We start from the raw sequence: 20785 nt of genomic DNA, 5'->3' as shown, positions 1-20785 counted from the left end.
CAAGAGCAGAGTAGAGGGGGACAATCACCTCCCTGTCCCTGCTGGCCACCCCTCTTCTGATGGAGCCCTGGATACCATTTGCCTTCTGAGCTGCAGGAGCACACTGCTGGCTTATTTTAAGCTTTTCCACCCATCAGGACCCCCAGGTCCTTCTCCACAGGGCTGCTCTCAAGGACCCCTCCTTCCAGTCTGTATGGATGCCTAGGATTCCTCTGGCCCAAGTGCAGAACCTTGCACTTTGCTGTGTTGAACCCCATCAGGTTCACCCAGGCCCACCTTTCAAGCCTGTTGAGGTCCCTCTGAATGGCATCCTTTCCTTCCACCGTGTCAACCGCACCACTCAGCTTGGTGTTGTCAGCAAACTTGCTGTGGGTGCACTCGATTCTGTCATCGATGTCATTGATGAAGATGTCAAAGAGCACCGGTCTCAAGGCAGACCCCTGGGGGACGCTGCTAGTTACCAGGTGTCATGGCTATCAAACACGAGGTGCTAGGTCTGTTCAGTTACATTTATATATACACACACATACGTACAGATAAGGCATGGAATTACACTGAAACTGTAAAAATATTTCCATCTACTGGCTAAGAATCTACCATGCTGCGGTTAATATTCCCTCTGAAATTATACTGCACATTTCAGTCTCCATCCTGAAATCAGTTAATTTTAACTTTCTAAGACCAAGCATTTAAAAGATTTACTGGTTACACAATTACATCTTGCAGGCACTTTGTCAACGAAAATACAATGCAGCACATTAAAACCAGTTCAGTAATGTCAGTTAAGTAAACCTCACCTCAACTCAGAAGCATGCATCAATTTCATTTCCATCATAATTTCTGTTTAGTCTGATTAAAGTTTCATTCTTTTCAGCCCTTGAAATCAATAACTTTTATCCTTCTAAAAATTAATTTATGTACTGTAAAGGATCCTAGGGGAAGTGCTGTCCTAAATTAAATATAGTATTAAGGAACAACATTCTTAGAACTATAAAATATTGTGAATTGCTGACAGGCTATGTCTATATGAACGACTGCTGCAGCACAAGAGAGAAGCTGTAGAGCAAAACAGTTTGGTGCCTACATTACACACACTTCAGGGAATTGAGTTCTTGAAACTATTTACAGCATAAGCAGACCTTCTCAGAGGTTTCCAATACAGTACCTCTTATTTTCCACTCTCAAGAAACACAATATCCCAATCAGAACTACCCTAGAAACTCTTCTAAATAACACTGGCTCAGCAGAAAACCACTATTACCATTTCTGCCAGTTTCCTAACAGCTTACAACTGTGTCAAAAAGCAGAAGCCTACACCTCTTGATTCCATTCTTTCCTCCACACCACAACCTCAATCACTTGTTTCTTTCCTCTCTTTTACAGCCACTAAATCATCAATGCCCATAAAGGGGTTCTTGTTGGCATTCAGGAATGCCATATTAGCTGAATCATAGTCACATAAGTGTTCCACCACTTGAAAAGAAAGCAGTCACACTTCAAAGATGTTCCACCTCCATCCTATTACATGTGCATTGTATTATTTACTACAGTTTCTTATAACCTTACTGAATTCCAGATGAGTTCAAAGATTGAAATTCTGTTTCCAGAATTGCTTCAAAGAAGCCTCAGTGATGGGGTGAGAGGCAGACAGGCAGTCAGTGCTGAGCTAGCTAACTGCCTAAAGGGAATGATGCACCTTGTCACAGAAGCCAGTGGGATGGCTTGGATGACCTGGATGCAGTTACCTACACTGAAGACAGCCACCTCATTTAGTCAGAACTTCCATCCTACATAAAAGTCTTTAAAAAAAAAAAAAAAAAAAAAAGCAGAGATTCATTTGCCATTTGCAGTTTTAAATAGAGAATAAGCGTAGTTTTAAAAATCCATTACTTGCAAATTAAAATAAAATTATTATGTTTCAGCAGAACAACAGCAAGTTGCTCTTCAAAATGGTTCTTGTACTTAAGGCTCCCCTTCTGTCCATATCTTGTCAGGGTTGGTGTTCTTCTTTGTATACGTTTGAACATAAATTCCACTTTCAAAGAGTAAATCCCATTTTCCTCAACTGTGCTGTTTATTTTGTTTAACCAGCCACACATTTTTCATCATTTTGGAATTACTTAAATGGAGAAGTAGGAGAATGCCATTACTGATAATCTACGACTTCCTGAAGTGGTCTCTGTGCTACCAGCAAATATGCCACTGTAAAATTTCTTCCATTTAGCTTCTTCACTTCTGTGGAACTTGCTCTTCTCTGATAGCAGAATTAAACTTGAAAGAGTTGCATATGTTAAAACCAAGCATTCTTATTTGTTTATCTAAATTTTTATTTCCAACACTTATCTTGCTGCTTGTGTCCTATATATGAAGGACAGGAGGAAAAGTGGAGAGGAAGGGAGAGAACTACAGGAATAGACAAGCAAAATAGCAAGCAGGGGAGCAAAGGCAAGTGAGTAGTTCAAACTGAAAAAGAAAGAAAATTTGAACTTTAGCTCTCCAGAACTCCTACTACTGCAGTCTCTAAGCAGGTAAGAAAGGGAACAATACTGCAACTTTGGATACTGTTGGCCTTCTGGGCTGCAACTGCATATTGCTGGCTCACGTTCAATCTTTCATCAACCAGCATCCCCAAATCCTTCTCCTCTCAGGGCTGTTCTCAAGCCATTCTCTGCCCAGCCTGCATCTCCGCTTGGGATTGTCACAGCTCAGGTGCAGGACCTTGTTGAACTCCATGAGGTTGGCATGGGCCCAGCTCTCAAGCCTATCCCTCTGGATGGCATCTAGTGGATCTACTCTAGTGTGTCAACTGCACCACTGAGCTTGGTATTGTCTGCAACCTTGATGAGAGTGCACTCGATCCCACTGCCCACGTCACCTGCAAAGATGTTAAATAACACCAGTCCCAACACCAATCACTGAGGAACACCACTCATCACCAGTCTCCACTTGGACATCACTGACTGCAACTCTCTGGGTGCAACCATTCAGCCCATTCTTATCCAGAGAGTGGTCCACTCATCAAATTGATTTTTCTCCAACTTGGCAACAAGGATATCATACAAGACAGTGTGAAATGTTTTGCACAAGTCCAGGTAGATGATATCATGCAGTCCATGGTCTTCCAACTGCAACAACCCCAAAGCTGTCAAAGCATGAAGTGCTGGTGCCCATCAAAGTTGGATGGTGCCCAGCTAACACTAATAAGTCCATCACAACTCAAGGAACTGAAAGAGAATTCAGCTTAAGTTTTGGCAGAAATTCTTATCACAGAAGATTATCTTAGCACAGTGTGACAATAAGCATTTTCTGGACAGTGAGAAATTATTTTCAGGAGAAAACAGCCAAACTTACAAACCCTGAAGGTTTGCATGTCATAGATTAACACGTCATGTGCTTCTGAATTGCCAAGCAACAGCCAGTACTGCAACAGGGAAAGAATCTTGGCACCATGGGACTCAGAATCATGTCTATGAAATCTAGACAACTAGTGGTATTTTTGAAAAATCAATACAAGACCTCTCGAAGTAACAAGGCCTTTTTTTCTTAGATAGAACTACGTTCCTACCACTGTACAGACTATGGGCACTCATGGCATGCAGGCACTATCTGACATAAACCATAAAAACAGTCCCTGATCAAGAAATAAAACACCAATCCATGGTATTTCTTCTGCAGTGCTTCTATGAAGACAGAAGTCATACACACTGTAACTGAAAATCCACACACAAACTCTTCTTAATGGACACTGATCAACTCTGTTAATAAGGTTTGCTTCTGAAGAGAAAATATTCAGTCAAGGCAAAGTGATCCCCTCAGCACTTCATCACATGCAGGACTTATCTGCCCTTGGGTTGAAGAGAAGCATCTTAAGATTTTCACTAAAGATTTCCTACACTTCAGTGAATCCATGACAGTGGCTAGAGTAACAGCTCTGCAGAGTGTCTGTATCTAAATGGTATTTGCAATGACATCTTTTGCAGTTTGATAGGGCTAAAACAAGTTTCATCATAGTATGTGTGGAAAGATAAATAAACTAAAATTGTTCTAAATCTTACACTCAGGGAGCAAAGAAAGTTTTGCTAACTAGATCAACAGAACTGAACCAACCAACGTGCCTTATCTTCCAGACCAAAAGACATTCTGTAGTCATAGCTGTGGAACTCAGACTTTTAATTTTTGGTCACTGTTGCATCTGAGAAGACTGAAAACAAAGGTCATCATAGAAAGACTCTGATGCCCACAGCTGAGAACTCTGCATTACGTGATGCCCACTGTTCTGCTTCTGGTGTTGAAAAGTCTACATACATACGTGAGAGGCCATGCTGTCGTTCCTTAGGTAGTTAGCCAATGTGCTTCTGTTACTAAAAAAAGTTATCATCCTAATCCAGAGAAGGATAAGACCAGAAGAATAGAAACGTTGAGACACTGAAGGCCATGCTAATACTGCAGAAGTATCTGTGCTGACAATGCAGTTGGCTGGAAGAATACTGAAAGGGTATGAAGAGGGCTGAGGTCAGGTTCAAAAGGCAGAATAACTGAACTACTGCACTTGATAAAGGAAGTACACAAGAGATAGATCAGCAGAGATCTCAAATGTGAAGTCTGTCATCTCATTAGAAGTCTAAAAAGCACAAAAATAATTAGAAAATCGATAGATTTTAATGGCAGAGGTGTAACAAGAGGTACCAAAAGGTGTATTTCCCAAATAAGTAACTTTGATGACATTTAAAGAAGGGAAATTCACCAAGAAAGGAATGAAGCATTTCATCCCACACCATGAACAGAGAGAAAAGATCACTTCTGTGCACTTACATCCTTGCCACCAGAAAAGTTAGCAAAGAAGCAGGTGTAATGGAGTTGAAAAACCATGAAAACCTGAAAGAATCCAAACCTGCATGAGAGACACACGTTACCTGTAAGTGGATTCTGCATGGCTAGCTCACACAGCAATAACAGCTGTTGCAAAGTAACCTTGTGTTTAGGCAAGCCATCATTCGATAGGTCACCTCAGAATCATTTGTTGGCAATAGAATTACAATCCTTAAGTACTATTGATACTATCCATAACTAAAAACAAAACAAACAAACAAAAAAAACCCTAGTTTTTCAAGCATCTGACCTTATCCAAATTAAATTCAATGTGAACTGTACAGTATTATGCTTCAAAAAGTATTATAACAAAGAGAGAGAATGAATTCTGAGCAATTTTGCAATTGCCTATTTTAATTCTTATTTAAAGAAAGAGTGATTCTTAAGGGCTTGCTAAAGCATAATGGCTTGAGATCACAGAGCTTTAATGCACAATTTGATTTCTCTTTTTGCTAACCTCAAGACTGCATTTTACAGATTTACGTACTGAAATAGCTTAGTTTTAAATCAGACTCTCAAATTCCATGCTGTTAAAATAATGACTGACATCTCCCATTTACTTGATGATACTTTTATTCAGATTTGCCAGGCTCCATGGCTGGAAATTCTAATCCCAGTGATTATATACAAAAGTTCTGTTTTTATAATAATTATCAGTGTCATTCAATTAATTCAAATACAGGAAAATTGTGTTTTAAACACAAACCAGTTTTGACAATGTATTTGTGTTCTGTGAATAGAAGCAAGACCTTCTAATTATTAGATCTTTCATTGTAACCACTAAATTTCATCCTCATCCTTTAAATTCTCCTTGTAGTAAAGATGAAATCAAGTTTTTCTGTCTCCTGAAGTCCCACTTTCTCAATTTCAGCTGATCTAACAAATGAATAGAATCAGATTAACAGGAATATTAAGGGAATATTCCTTTTCTGCCCATACAAAGCAAATCCCAAGACAGAAAAGGGCTGGATTATGTTCCAGTGCTAAATGTTTAGCTGGCAACTTCTTTTCATTTGGAGTTTTCACTTCCATTAGTTTCATTTTTAAAGATGAGCTGCTAACTACTTGAAATTTAAGTGTAGTATTTAACGTACATCACCAATTACAATTCCTATTTTAATAGGAAGTGTGTTCTATTTAAGAAAAAAACATCATTGTAAAGAGAGGCAGCCTGACATCCAGCCAACATTCAGGAGATTCAAAACTCAGTGGCAAATACAAAAAAAGTTCTTTGGACTTTTTTAAGATTTGGGACTAGCAATATTATAGGTGGAAATATATGGAACAGCTCAAAGCCTTGTCTGCAATGGAATTTTCCATCCTTAAGAAAAAAACAACAGTGAAACTTCCCTTATGAGCCTAGAAAAATCAAAGGACCTTTTAACAGCAAGTAACATTTACAGACAGATAATTTATTTCAGTTTATCAGTTCTCCTTCCTCCGTTACTGATTTGATCCACTAAACAGACGAGGGAATTTATTAGTAGGCTCCCAGCAAAATGCTTGCTGCAGAAGTCACCAAGGAGTGACATTTGCTCATTATTGAAAGCAATAAAGAGAGAAAAACATGCTGAATTCAATTTCCATCAGAAACATCTTTCCAGCATGCTTTCCAACAGAATCATCTAGATTGGAAGAGACCTTCCTTGAAGTCTAACCATCCATCTAATGATACCAAGTCCCATCACTACAGACATCACAGACACACATCTCTTAAATGCCTCCAAACACGGGGACAGCACTGTTCCCCTGAACAGTCCCTGTCAAATGCATGACCACACTCTCCAAGAAGAAATTCTTCCTAATGTCCAGCCTGAACCTCCCCTGACACAACTTCAGACCTTCAGCTTTAGATCTGAGGAGACCAACACCACCTTCTTTAGAAACTCTGCAGGTAGTTGTAGAGAGCCACGAGGTCTCCCTTTAGCCTCCTCTAAACTAAACAAACCCAGTTCCCTCAGTCTCTCCTCACAAGTCTTGCTGTCCAGTCACTTGAGCAGCATCACTGCTCTGCATATGCTCAAGCTACTCAGAATCTTTCTTGTAGTAAGGGACCAAAAACTGAACAGTACTGAACAGTGCCATGCCTTCTTGGCCACCTGGGCACACTGCTGGCTCACGCTCAGCCAGCTGTCAAACAGCACCCCCAGGACACCACTAGTGAGCAGCCAACAAATTAATTAGTATCTGCTCACCAGGACTTCCTGAGCAATGCCAGCCAGGCAGATTTTTTACCCAGCAAACCGTACACCTGTCCAAGCCATGAGCAGACACTTTTTCCAGGATATACTGTGGAAAACTGTGTCAAGTACTTTACCAAACTTGAGGTAAATAATACCCACAGCTCTTCCCCATCTACTGAGTGAGTAATCTTGTAATGGAGATCAAGTTAGGTTGGATCTGCCTTTTGCAAACCCATGCTGGCTGTGCATGTTCACTTGATTCTTCCAAATGTGACATCTGCCCTATAAACTTCCCAGGTACCAAGGTCAGACTGACAGTCTTAAAGTTCTCCGGATCTTCCTTCCTGCTCTTCTTAAGAGTTGGATGAACTAAGATTCTCCTCCCGTGGCAACTTTCAAGCTTTCTCCAGTGAAGGTCCTCTTACAGATGGATCCAATCAGTTCCCAGCAGACAGGTTTCTCTAAGAAGCCCAATATCCCCGGCTATGACCCCAGTCCTGCAGCAATGCATTGATCCACCAGGTCCAAGTGGTACTTTTAAAGTATTTTCCTTTGACTGATAAAGAGAAGATCACCTGTGTTCCAGAGTCTCTTACAGCTGCTCATCCACTCCATCAGTTTATTCAGAAAACCTACAGCAGAACTACAGCAGACTCTTCTTTCCTTTCCCAATTATTCTCAATCTCTTCACTGCTGCTAGCATTTTCTAATGCTTTTTATTTTTTTAATCCACAACACAAATTATGCTCTCCAATCACACACCTAATATTTACAGAGGAAATCAAGCACTGAAGCAGTCAATTTGCAGATGGAAAACATTCAAGAAAGTTTTTGTTAGATGCTATATTGCAATACTGCAATATTTGAAATTATTAACATTGGATACTTGATTGATTGCCAGCAAACAGCTACACAATGCAAGCAATCCTCTAATTTCTGTCCTTTCCATTACTTCTCAAATGAAGTACACTTCAAAAACACTACAGAATAAAGCACAGATAACTTTTTTAAAAATCATACCTTGATCAGAAAGAAAATCCAGCATGGTCTGGAGAAGGAAAGACAGATGCCTGACGGATAGGGCAGGATTGCCCATTCTTCTTGAAGCATATACTAGTTCATGAAGCAAACGCATCTGCACTGCAGCCCATCCTCTGTGAGTTCCTACAAAGTGAACAGTCATTTAATTTATTTATTCTTAAGGCAGAAGTCATAAAATAAACAATTTTATTTGGTTTTCTGTATGTATTAAGCAGTAACTTAACGATACATAAAAATCACCCAACAGAACCAATAATTAGAAAACCCAAAGCTTGAACTCAAAATGATAAGAAAACCAAGGTATTTGGATTTACTTCTGTTTTTAAATGTAAAGCAATTTTTTTTTTTATATATTCTTGTCTATTGTCTATATTTATCATTGGAATTCAGAAAGTTAACGCTTCCCGTAAAGAAAAAACAGTGCACAATTTTTGAACTTTCAGAACCAAAAATTCATGAGATTTCATGCAACAAACTTCATTTTCATCCAAATTCAGCACTTCCTAAATCTAAGGAAGGACTAATCCCAAGTCTAAAGACCAAGCCATGCCTGTATTTTGTTACATTCTGTTGCCATGCAGCTGATGGCGGCAGAGGGGAAGTCTGACAGAATGCCATCTGACACAGAAGTGCATATGAAACAAAGGTGTGGAACTGAATTCCTCCTTGTGAAAAAAATGGCACCCAATGCATTCAGTGCTGAATGGTGGGTGGTACATTTCAGCAGTGGCTTCAGGAAGTGACCTGAAAGACAAGCCATGCTCCTGATAGCCACCAGATGAAGCTGTCACACTGTAAAATGAAGAGTGTCAACCAACTCATCCACACAAATCAGCAAATGGTAGTGACTAAGCTGAAAAACAGTGTTTTGTCCATGAGAATTTACTCTATCAAATAATCATAGAATCACAGAATGGCTTGGGTTGAAAAGGACCACAGTGATCATCTGGTTTCAACCCCCTGCTATCTGCAGGGTCGCCAACCAGCAGACCAGGCTGCCCAGAGCCACATCCAGCCTGGCCTTGAATGCCTGCAGGGATGGGGCATCCACAACCTCTTTGGGCAACCTGTTCCAGTGCATCACCACCTTCTGTGTGAAAAACTTCCTCCAGTTTCCATGGAAATAAATAGGAGGCACTTCTTTTGGAGCAGCCAACGCATGTTCAAATATAGCTTACCTGAAGAATGGTGGCAGACAGTATGAAAAAACTTGCAGAAAGCAAAGACAGTACTTAGCAGCTATAGGAATAGCCACTTGTTATTATGAGCTGGTTTTGCTTTGTTGGATTGTTATTGTGGTTTTTCTTTATTTTTAATAGATGCCAAAAAATAGCTATTCAAAAGATAAAATTGTTTAAAATTGTTTAAATATTTAAAAGCTAGTCTTACAGATAATATCACATAGATTTAATCTGTGGAGAAACATGACATATTTGACCTTACAGATACAAATGCAAGCTTACACACACGCACGTAATTACATCTATATTTGTATGAGTGTGTCTCTGTATAAAAGTATAAAAGAATCTTTCATTCTTTGATTATAAGCCATACCGAAATTAATACAATTTCTCAAACACAAAGCTGAAAGCACATAATTAAAAAATACACTGAAATAAAATGACCTTTCTTGTACTGACAAGCATAAAATCACAAAGACATTTTGAAACAGTAGAAGAGAAGCTCTCATTAATAAAACACATTTGCTACAAACAGAGGAACGCAGCAATACACTCAGCAGCAGCTCTCAGAAATTCCAAACTATCAAAAGCAACACCAGCAAAAAGCAAAGGTGCTGTTTTGAAGAGCTACTCTGTTTGCCACAATTCTTTTTGGATAGGTAAAGGATTTGGGTTTTATTTGATGTTTCTCAAGGAAATCAGTAATATAAAGCCACCTGAGTGACACCGTAAGCAAACGCATGCTCCCCCAGAGACATTTACCTTTGCTGAAATCTTTGGGATCCAATGATAAACTATAGCCAGGGAGAGTTTCCAAAAGCAATTTGTAGCAGGCCCTCCATCCAGGCTCTGGGATGCTGGGTGCAGCACACTGCATTGCTGCGATGCGCTTGAAAAAAGCAGACTTGCGGTGAAAACCAATTCGTTCGTACAGCTCCGAAAGAATGCTGTAACGCTGGATTTTTTCTTCTTCTGAGAGCTGAAATTGAAGAGAAAATGGAACTGTTTTTAATTCAACACAGTTTTCAAGGATGTTACTGAGTAACACAATAAAAAAGAAGAAAAAATGTAATAGGCATCTCCACCACAGAAGGCCAGCATGTTTGCACACAGCCAGTCATGCCAACCCCTACTGCCAGGAAATCTTCAGCTTGCTTCAGAAGTTCATCTGCTAACAAGAACAGCAAGGATGCATTTTCTGAACAACTTAGTTAGTTATCAGTACTATGAAGTGTAAGTTAGTCAAAACAGCTAAAAATAGCTAGAGTTTCATATCTTATGGGTGATACTTAGCATGATATTCAGGTGCAGATAAGAACATAAAAATACACCGCTTCCAAAAACTACTGATTTATCAGGTTAAATGTTTGAACCACTTCAACAGCAAACCTAAACTCTCAGTTTTCATGAGTCTCTGATCTCGTAAATCACAAAATATTGCTACCATGATACCATATCTGTGCAAACTGTCAACAAATGGGGTAGAATTCAGTGAAAGGTCAAGCCCCATTAGGTTTCAAGTACAAACAAACTTGGTAAGCCACCAATATATGCTACTGTAGCTTGCCAATATATATGCACAGGGCCCGTGCAATTGCTCCTTTCTCATAATGAATAAGAGTTAAGTTGCTCAAGGAGGTTGTGGATGCCCCATCCCTGGGGGCATTCAAGGCCAGGCTGGATGTGGCTGGGCAGCCTGGTCTGGTGGCTGGTGACCCTGCACATAGCAGGGGGTTGAAACCAGATGATCATTGTGGTCCTTTTCAACCCAGGCCATTCTGTGATTCTGTGATCCAGTAACAAGTAGAATTCTCAAAATGGATCAATGATGACACCTAGTGCACGATACTGAACATGCACAAACAAAAGCAATATCAAATATTACTAAGAGTTACTCTGTATGTTAACAGCTTTACAGGCATTTACGATGACAAAGTTCATAGAAAAATAACATTATGGACACAAACCAGAATTTCTGCACATAATTCTTCAAAACGAAAAGCATCAATCTCAATTTTTTGTTTTATGACATAGAATCATACAGGTTGCAAAAGACCACAAGGTCCACCCAGTCCAGCCATCAATCAATCAATCATCACCATGCTCACTAAGCCATGCCCATCACTGCCACATGCTTCTATAAAACCTCCACGGACAGTGACTCCACCACCTCCCTGGGCAGCCTGTTCCAATAACTGCAGGCATTTTCAGACTCTGAATGTCAGAAGATTATAGGTACACTAATGACTTTTACAGAAATACTCATAAAGCTTCAAAACATTTTTTAAATCACATAAATGCTGACATCATTACAAAATTGTGAGAAAACTGTTTCTGTAAGTCACCACTAATTTTGGGCTGTGTCACAAAGAATGCTCAAAGAAGCTTGGGAGTTTTCAGAGAGCACCATGACCCTATCTGACAGCTCAAATCCTAGTAGTTCAAACGATCCAGAGACACAGACAGACTAGCAAATCATTCTGGCAAGCTTCAGACAGCTTCTGCAGCTGAAGTTGCTACTTCCCTACGACATAAGACTGCACAATGCAAAACCACAGCACAACCATACAACAGACCAATCCTGTAACAGGAGCTGTAAAAAGGCAATTGTACTGAGCTGAAAATGCAGCTGGAAAGAAAAGAAGGCACAAAAATGAAATACAGATCAGTTTAAGAACAGTTTATCAGAATCTTGAAAAGCCAGCATTCAGGAAGAACACGAGATGTTACATTATTTCACCCATTCAGGCAGAGAAGCTGCTCCAACTTCTTTTCCCCCCTATTTATGTCATTTTTAAAAACCTAGTGAAATACAACAAATGACAGCAGAATTGAAAAGGCCATTCTGATCAAGTATTAGAGTCAGAAAAGCTTAAATAAGTTATCAAATCTATTTCTCAAATACAAAATACTGTCAGTATTCACACACATCTGGAAAACTAAATTGCTAAGATGAGAAGAGAATCACAGAATCGTAGAATAGCTCAGGCTAGAAATGACCTTAAAGACCACCCAGCTCCAGCCCCATGCTATGGGCATGGACATCTTCCACTAGATCAGGCGTCCAAAAGCCCTATCCAGTGCCCTGAGCATTTGCAGGGTTGGGGCATGCACAGCTGGGCAGCACTTCACCACCCTCACAGTGAAGAATTACTGATATCAAAGCTAAACCTACTGGTTTCTAGCTTAAAAGCCATTATTCCTTGTGATGTCTTTACACTCCCTGATAGAAGGCCATGACAGCGCACACTAATTGGAAACAGCTGAGAGGCAACAGATTCTCTTAAAAGTTTTTATTTTTACCTTATTTGAGTAAGTTATCAACACTGGCACCACTTGTCACTCAAAGCTACTCACTTTATTTTTTGCAGTTGCAGAAAGCTGTGCCTCATTGTCAACAGAGACACCAAAACTGTGTTTTCCCTCTGCACAAATAGGTCAGTGTCACCACTCAAGGGCTTAAAAGAAACAAGAAAACAATCCCACACTAACTAACTACACCAACTAATTATTTCAGGGAGGGCTGTGTGCATTCAGCACACTATCAGTGCAGCATCACAAATACCTTTCCTAGCTTTGTAATTTTGTACAAGTTTAACACACAGATGCAAAATGGCCAACACCTAAAGCAGAGCATCTTTTCTAGCTAATTAATTTTCATTTGATTGTTACAACAAATCAACAACCGTAAAGGCCGTAATTTACTATCCAAACAAATGAGAAAGCTTTTTATCAGCCTTGTTCTAAGGTAAGCTCTCAACTCTTTGAAAGGGTTGATAACTGCAGGACAAGGGGAAATGGTTCTAAGTTGATGGAGGGGAGATTTAGGTTGGATGTCAGGAGGAAGTTCTTTACTATGAGAGTGGTGAGGTGCTGGAACAGGCTGCCCAGAGAGGCTGTGGATGCCCCATTCTCGGAGGTGTTCGAGGCCAGGTTGGATGGGGCCCTGGGCAGCCTGGTCTGGTATTAAATGGGGAGGTTGGTGGCCCCGCCTGTGGCAGGGGGTTGGAGCTTCATGATCCTTGAGGTCCCTTCCAACCAGGCCTTTCTGTGATTGTGTGATTCTGTAAGCTTTCATGAGAGAAGCTTGTTACATGATTTTTGATTATTCCTAACTACATTAAAGTAAACTTTTATAATCTCACTTCCTTTGTAACTGGCAGTTACAATTCATTCTTTGTAATTGGTTGCAAAGATAAGTCTCATTACCCTGGAGCCCTCTTAAAATCAGAAGACTCATTACATAATTTTACAAGACTGAGGAGATCAAATACATGTGGAAAGAAATCAGTTTTCTTCTCCATCAGAGACACACACTTTATTCTGTGTTTTTCTGCTATCTGATATCGGTTGTGCTGATGTTCTACCTACCTGCAAGAGGAAAACAGTTCCCTGTTTGTTTTTCTGCTTTACATATACAAAGATGCATCTGCAGGGTGAACAGCTGATGCCGTACATCAAAGTAACTTTATGGAAGAAATAAAGAAGAAGAAAACAGAGCAGCTGGCTGGTAAGAGAAGCAGTGGGGCTTCCAGACTGCCCAGATTTATTTGTTGTCTCCTATGCAGCAGGTGGCAGAAACAAGGATGCCTTCTCATCACGTTTCTTCTCTACTTGCTTTTCCCAAGGACCTACTCCAACTCGCAGTTGTTCCTATTTGTGACACTGGAGCACGCTTTGATCAGGACAGGTGCTGCATTCTGACTGGTTGCCAAACTTTGTGCTTCTGTATAACTTAGCAGCTATTTGAATGCATTACATACTTTGTCATTTACTAAATTCTGCTTTTTTTTTTTGCTCTGAAATTTACAACATAATGGGATGGGGGAGGAGAACAAGGGATCCTCCCAATGATGGTAATTACTTCCATAATAAACACAACAATAAACACAATTAAACAATAAACACAATTACAGCAACACCTAAGCTTGCAGGCCAAGAGAATGACAATGCAAGAGCAACCAGGGAAAAACACAGGCACAGTGGCTTCACAAAAATACTGGCCTATGTTAAAGGCTACTGGCTAAAGAGCTGCCAGGGAAAGAGACTGCATAATTAAGAAGGTCCTTAGCACTGAAAAAATTTAGCAGTTTAGGCACTCTGTAACAAAACCCATGATTTATATGAGTTTATTAACTAATGAAATTCTCTTCTCTTTGGGTTAGAATAAAATGAGAGCATTTTTAGGTTTAATGATCAAAGGAGATTATCTCCTGGTGAGTTTCTGAAAGATGCAGTCCGAATTCCACCAAAAGGATCATCTTCAAATTACATCAATTATTCTGCTTCTCTCGTTAATTTGCCATCCCGATCTGGGCTTTAGCTCAATGCTGAGGACTTTAAATGCTAGTTTCACCAAGCCAGAATGAGCAGAAAAGGAAAAACAGTGAGACACCTAACAGCTTATAACAAGTTGTTTCAAGCACAGCCATTTTCGGTAAGCAGTGACACTGGCACGAGACATTGATACCAGCTTGTTTTGTGGTGGTACAGACATCTGCTTAGCTGGATATGAACGAGATCACCAGAACTCAGCTCTAACTAGAGAGGCTCAGGATAATACGGTTGGACTGCTGATCTTGAAGGTCTTTTCCAACCTTGCTGATTCAGTGATTCTGTGATAATCTCTGCAGGAACTGCACACAGAGCCAAACTCGCAGCTGCAAGAACACACTATGCATTTTTCATTATGAAAATCATTATTTGAATATTATCAAGTGTTAAAAAGCTGAACCAGTCGTCTAAAGCAAGTACTTACAAACTACTGAAACTACCCAACCACTGCTTTTGATTACACATGGCAATGTTCAACTCCTCCCTGAAACAGAAAGATCTACATGCACATTGCTCCTTCACATGCTGCCTCCTGGTCTCACAGTTCCAAATATTTTTTTGCCTCTAAATTCCTTTCTAATTTGGCACTCTGACACTGCATAACAAAAATGCAGTTGAATAGTGATACTATTATACTCTGAACTGACTGCAACAGACGGTTCCTGATTTTCTGTTTCACTGAATAAGATACAATCAAGCAATAAAAACCCATCACAGGAGAGCTGTCCTAAGCAGCTGTTTTTCCCTAGCCCAACTCAATGGAATAGCAGTGGAACATTCTGTCTTCATGAGAGAATCAGTAGAATCTCTAATCTCAAAGTCCTCATGTTTGTTAATGAGTTCTGAACACCTACTTTAACCAGACTCACAGATGTGAAAACCATAGGAAGTCAAGCCCTGGTGAGAAGCAAGGGAATGAGAAGCAAGTAGTAGACAGTTCTCACTTCTGTGATACAGAAAAGAAACTGGAGTCTTCTAAAAGTGAGTGAGTTTCACATTTGAGGGTAATCTCAAGCAGGAACAGAAAATTAACTGGACTTTCTGCACTTACCTGGCGAAGATTGATATAAACTGCATTCTGAAGGAACTCAGAGGCTTCCATGCTCCTTTTCTGTATTGCAAGGACTCTCACTGCCTTCACGCAGGCTTCCAGTTCGATGACACCTGCATTCTTGTACTTGAAGAGAGAAAGGCTTAAAGTATGGTACCTACTAGATTTGATAAGTATTCCTCAACACACAGATCAGCTGTCACATCTTACCAAAGCCTGCCATCCCCTAATGCTAGCGACTACACCGTTACATTATCAACATATGGCCAAGTGAAAATTAAGGTGTCATCTAAACGTTACTGTGCAATACAACCATTTTCAGCCTCTTCACTCACATTTATTTGGAGACGCTGCACAGTTTCACATCTTAGAGTTCAGATGAGCAGAAAAATTGGGAATATTGGTATCATTTTGGATAACCTCGGATATGTGGGGAATTCACGTGCAGGTTTGTAACAAAGTGATGATTTTTACCTGCACGATACAATACCCATGTAAGCTGAAAGCTGCTGTTTGACAGCTCAGTTTTAAGTTCTTCTTCACCACCTAAAATTCTTCTATCAAGGTAAATGGAAATTTATTTTGCCTTCTCTACTAAACACAAAATACATTACATGGCACAACTGTACCAACAGAACTGTAGTTTTACTGCTCCAATTTTATCTTTAGTTACAACAGTACCATCAGTCACAAACCATTCTGGGTTTTCTTACATGTTTATCATGTTTGGAACTCAGTGGGGGAAATACAGCTCAAAATGAAATGCAAGAGTCACCACCAAAGCACAGTTATACATTACTTCCTCTTGTATTTGAGATATCAGCAAAAACAAAGCATTGGGGAGTGAATCCATTTCAGAAGATGCTGTGAAGGCTTCTTATGCTCAGTGATAATGTGAAAAATGTGCAGAAAGTGCTGCTCCCTCAGCACTACAGCGAGTTATTCTATGCGTAGCTCTCAGACAGACAAAAGCTAAATACACTTGTGTTGAACAGCCACAGGACCAAATTATTTGTTATTTGCAAGTGAAGTTGTAGAGAAGCAAAGTTATTACTTGCTAAGTGCATAACAAATATTATTATAATCAAAATACCTACACCCTGATCAAGTAATCCTTCTGAAGAAACCACATCCTCTCCATATGAGCAACTTACCCTTATGACAACATGAAAAGCCTAATGTATGCTTGAGAATTATTGTTATACTGACAGATTCAAATTTACCTGAAACTACCCCCAAAAACTGGCACGCTCCAGAGCTTCTAAGCACAAATTAACTCACAGACACAAATCACATTCTTTCATTTAGATAATTTCCCTTCAGTACAAGCGTGGAAATGACATCTCACATTCACGTGGCTTCATTTAAAGATACTTTCAGATATCAGAGAATAATTGGAAGGAAAAAAAGGGATTAAAGGATAAATAACTGCATGGTAACACAATCAAATTTAGCTTTACTTTTGACAAGGATATTAAGCCGCTCTTGTCACAGCAAGAGATTCTTTTTCCTCCATATTATCAAAGCAAACACGAAGCTACCTTACTATCTTACGCTCTGAACATCTGCATAAAAATCTACAAAAAATTCCTGTAAAGACTAAAACAATTTAATCCTTGTAAATCTTCATTTCTGTTTGTCTTTTGCATTTCCTCCATGACCCCTCCTCTCCACCTGCACTAAAAGCCACCCTCCCTGAACCCTCTTATAAAACCATATCCAGCCTCAGCACCCCCTTCAGAAACCTCTGAATTCCCCAGAGATCTCTCCAGCAGGCACAGCAAACAAGCATCCAGCTCACACAGTGCATGAAAGCATCAGTTTGCTGCTGTGTGTAATAAAGGCTGCAAGTAGTAATTAACAAACCTTCTAAGTGTGTAGTACTTGTTGTTAAGTACTTGCTTTAAAAATTTAAGACAATTAATCCAAAAGCTCCAGGTATAAGCAGGCACTGTAAATACCACCCTCGTCATGTTGCTGTTCCAGGTCCAAACAAAGGACCAAGGGCCACAGATGTCCCAACTGCACTCAGTGCAGCAGCATAAATTATTCCCATTTGTTCCATTATTGTGTTTTAAAAATTATAATGCACGTGCTTTAGAAGATCCTCTGAAACTATAAGCACAGCACTTTGTTATTTACAAGAATTTCAGTGACATTTCAAAGCTGAGCAGGAATACCTTGCCATAGTAAGAAATGGCTTCCTTATATTTATCGATGATGTCTTCAGGACTAAGGCAATTCTTGGCACGTCCTATCTCAGCACTGGTATCTGCATTTATCCCATTTGAAGTCAGTGCACCTAGAACAGAACAGGATAAGAAATGAGCAGAAGGACTTTGTGTAAGTATTAAATATCTCAGAAAAAGAAGAAGAAAAACAAAAAACCTGGGCTGTGCTGCAGGTTTAAGCAGAGCATACACAAAGCATCTGCCCTACCTAGCAAATACTGGCTCTGTTTCACTGTTTTCCCACACCACGTTACAGTGCAAAAAAAAAATAATTATAAAAATGAAAATCAATCATACATCAGTAAACAGGACATAACAAAAACAAAACAAGGAAAAAAAACCCTCAATCTTTTATAGTTACTTGAGTATTCAGACTACGAGTAAAATATTGGATTGCGAGAATTACATTACAGCCACATCTGTTCATGCAAATTTTAACCACTGAGCTTTTCTTTGCTTTAATTTCAAACTATTTCTAAAGCACACCCAAAAAAAATGTGCAAGCTTTTTTCTAACGTAATTATCTGAAGATGACCTCCTCCAATCATTTAAAACAAATCCAACCCCATGTCCAATCTCAGACAACCTATGCAGCATTACAGCATAGGTGAAGGCCTCCAGGTCTGAGCCTTCCACTTTAATAACAACAATTTCTTGGGGCTCGAGCAAAATAGTAAGGATTTGCTCTTCTTATATAAGAAAGAAAGGAGACGGAGAGAGTCTTTATATTTACAGGGGATCAGAATCTGAAATAGAGGCCAAGGAAATCTGGGTATTATGAAGCGTATGAAAATTTTATTTCTATAACTCAATTTTATGGCAGAGTTAATAACATTGAAAACATACATCAAAGGTTTAGAAGGTTTAGAAACGCTCTGTATCTCTTTACACAGAACTTAATCTGCAGGATCACATGCCTCAATTTATACAGGAATTGATTTCTCCAGGTGGATAACTGCAGAGAAAAGCACCACGAGGAGACCTTCCACTCACTCTGTAAATTCAGATATGTGTTACTTGTGCTCAAACACTACAGTAATTTCTCCTGTGCCTGTCAACATTAGAAGAATTACACCACAGGCATCTGTAGATTGAACACTTTCAGGTGTTTTCCAGAAGCTAACAGCAAAATCTTTCTTCATGATGATTTAAGATTTATAGCTAAAACCTGAAGCATCAGGAATCTGTACTGGTTTTGGCAAGTGGCATTAAGTACATAAATGCAAAACAAATGCAAATAATAACAAGAAAATAATTTGGAAACATGCATGAAAATAATGTACCTGGATCAATGAGAACTTCTTGTGCCCCTAAAAGGAGGAACAAAAATGATTCTTTTTCAGCCTTAAATATAGCCAACAAAATAAGCTCTTACACTGTTTCATAACAATCAGCAGGCTTGAATGAAATCATGAAGCCTATTAGAATCATCACTGCTATTTTGAAGGACTACCAATGACATATCAAGTAGTCACCACATGGTAATTCTCTTTTTTTTTTTTTTTTTTTTAAGAAAAAAACAAATGTAGAAATACCATCAACTTGCAATAAACTCCAAAACAGGTCAAGAAAAACTGAATCATTTTCACTGCACACTTTAAAGCCAACTTCCTTTTCTCACGTCTTGCTTTAGATGGCAATTTTTTGTCGCAGTGTATTTCTATTCTGATTTCAGTCCTACAGTGCTTAAACCTGCATTAAATCCACACTGTACTCTAGAAGAACATTTTTGAAGAGCTGTATCCAATACATCCCCCTCTGATTACCAGCACAGAGGGTGGTGACACACTGGAACAGGTTGCCCAAGGAGGCTGTGGATGCCACATCCTTGGAGGCATTCAAAGTCAGGCTGGATGTGGCTCTGGGCAGCCTGGTCTGGTGGTTGGTGACCCTGCACATAGCAGGGGGTTGAAACCAGATGATCATTGTGGTCCTTTTCAGCCCATTCTATGATTCTCTGACTGTCATTAATTTCACACCATCAAATTTACTGGAGTAAAGCCAACAAGCCACGCTATTCTCAAGGTTGACAAGATGTGCACAAAACCTGGATTAACAGACATGTAACTCCTTGCTAACCTAAGCTCTGATTCAGCAATAAAGTTAAGATTGAGGGTTAAGCAGTCTAAAGCAATGCTTTATGTAAAGTCACACTTCCTTAAAATGCCAAAACTCCTTTTCCATGGCCAGCAGGGTACTGCAGTGCACAGGTTCAAATAATGACCAAGGAAACTTAATGGCCAACACTCCATGGTTCCCTCCGTCCCTCAGGCAAGTACTTCAAACTCTATGCTATTCATTCTCTTTTGAATCAACTAATCCTATCAAAAGAGCTTCAAAAAAGCTGAAGGGTCAATCAACCCCAACTAGACAACATTCTGATGGCTACAACACTTCCCAGGTATGTATTAAAAGTATTTCAATTCTCCTTAGTAGGGGAAAAAAACACTAACACCTCCTCCTGAGGGTTTAGTCTGTATTATAGAAGCATTATATAATGCTTCTCTCTCCAGAGATGTTTTTGACACGTTTTAAAGCAGATAAACACAACAATTTGTTTGAGCAGCCAGGCCCAAAGTTGTTTTTGTTTTTTTCTATGGAAAAGTGCCAAACTGTTGAAGAGATTCACAACAAAACACTTCTCTTGACCAAGTCTGGGCACAAGATAGTGCCAAGAAACCCTGTGCTGGCAAGGCTGAAGTACAGGCACAAGAAGAGGTGCAATTCCAGGCACATCAGTAAGCAATAAAGGTAATTAACACATCTGTATTCCTTACAAGTAGGCATAAGTTGAATGCTTATTCCACATAGGTCATTTTTTGATTTGCCTAAAATTTGGAAATGCCTTTTGTATCCAGCCTGGTCCCTCTAACAACGTAGACTATAAACAAGGGT

At 39.5% G+C, this 20785-nt stretch overlaps 1 protein-coding gene across 7 annotated transcripts in view; it reads right to left on the bottom strand.

Moving 5' to 3' along the window:
• TRAPPC9 (trafficking protein particle complex subunit 9) overlaps positions 1-20785 on the bottom strand; it is a 474287-nt gene that overhangs the window by 441042 nt on the left and 12460 nt on the right. For 6 of the 7 annotated variants that reach the window (XR_007376065.1, XM_048940414.1, XM_048940418.1 and 3 more), the window contains exons 5-9: positions 19174-19200; positions 17840-17961; positions 15660-15785; positions 10037-10253; positions 8073-8216 (exon numbers count right to left, since the gene is read on the bottom strand). Coding sequence is in view for 6 of the 7 variants with exons in the window: in XM_048940414.1 (XP_048796371.1) it covers positions 8073-8216; positions 10037-10253; positions 15660-15785; positions 17840-17961; positions 19174-19200 (636 nt within the window). In the remaining variant the exon portion in view is untranslated. The remainder of the gene's footprint in view (positions 1-8072; positions 8217-10036; positions 10254-15659; positions 15786-17839; positions 17962-19173; positions 19201-20785) is intronic. The other variant, XM_048940415.1, reaches the window with a different exon arrangement.

The sequence above is a fragment of the Lagopus muta genome, chromosome 3, assembly GCF_023343835.1.
Source record: "Lagopus muta isolate bLagMut1 chromosome 3, bLagMut1 primary, whole genome shotgun sequence".
In the NCBI taxonomy this organism is placed as follows: Eukaryota; Metazoa; Chordata; class Aves; order Galliformes; family Phasianidae; genus Lagopus; species Lagopus muta.
Note: the sequence above shows the minus strand (reverse complement) of the source record. Positions and strands in the feature narration are given on the sequence as shown.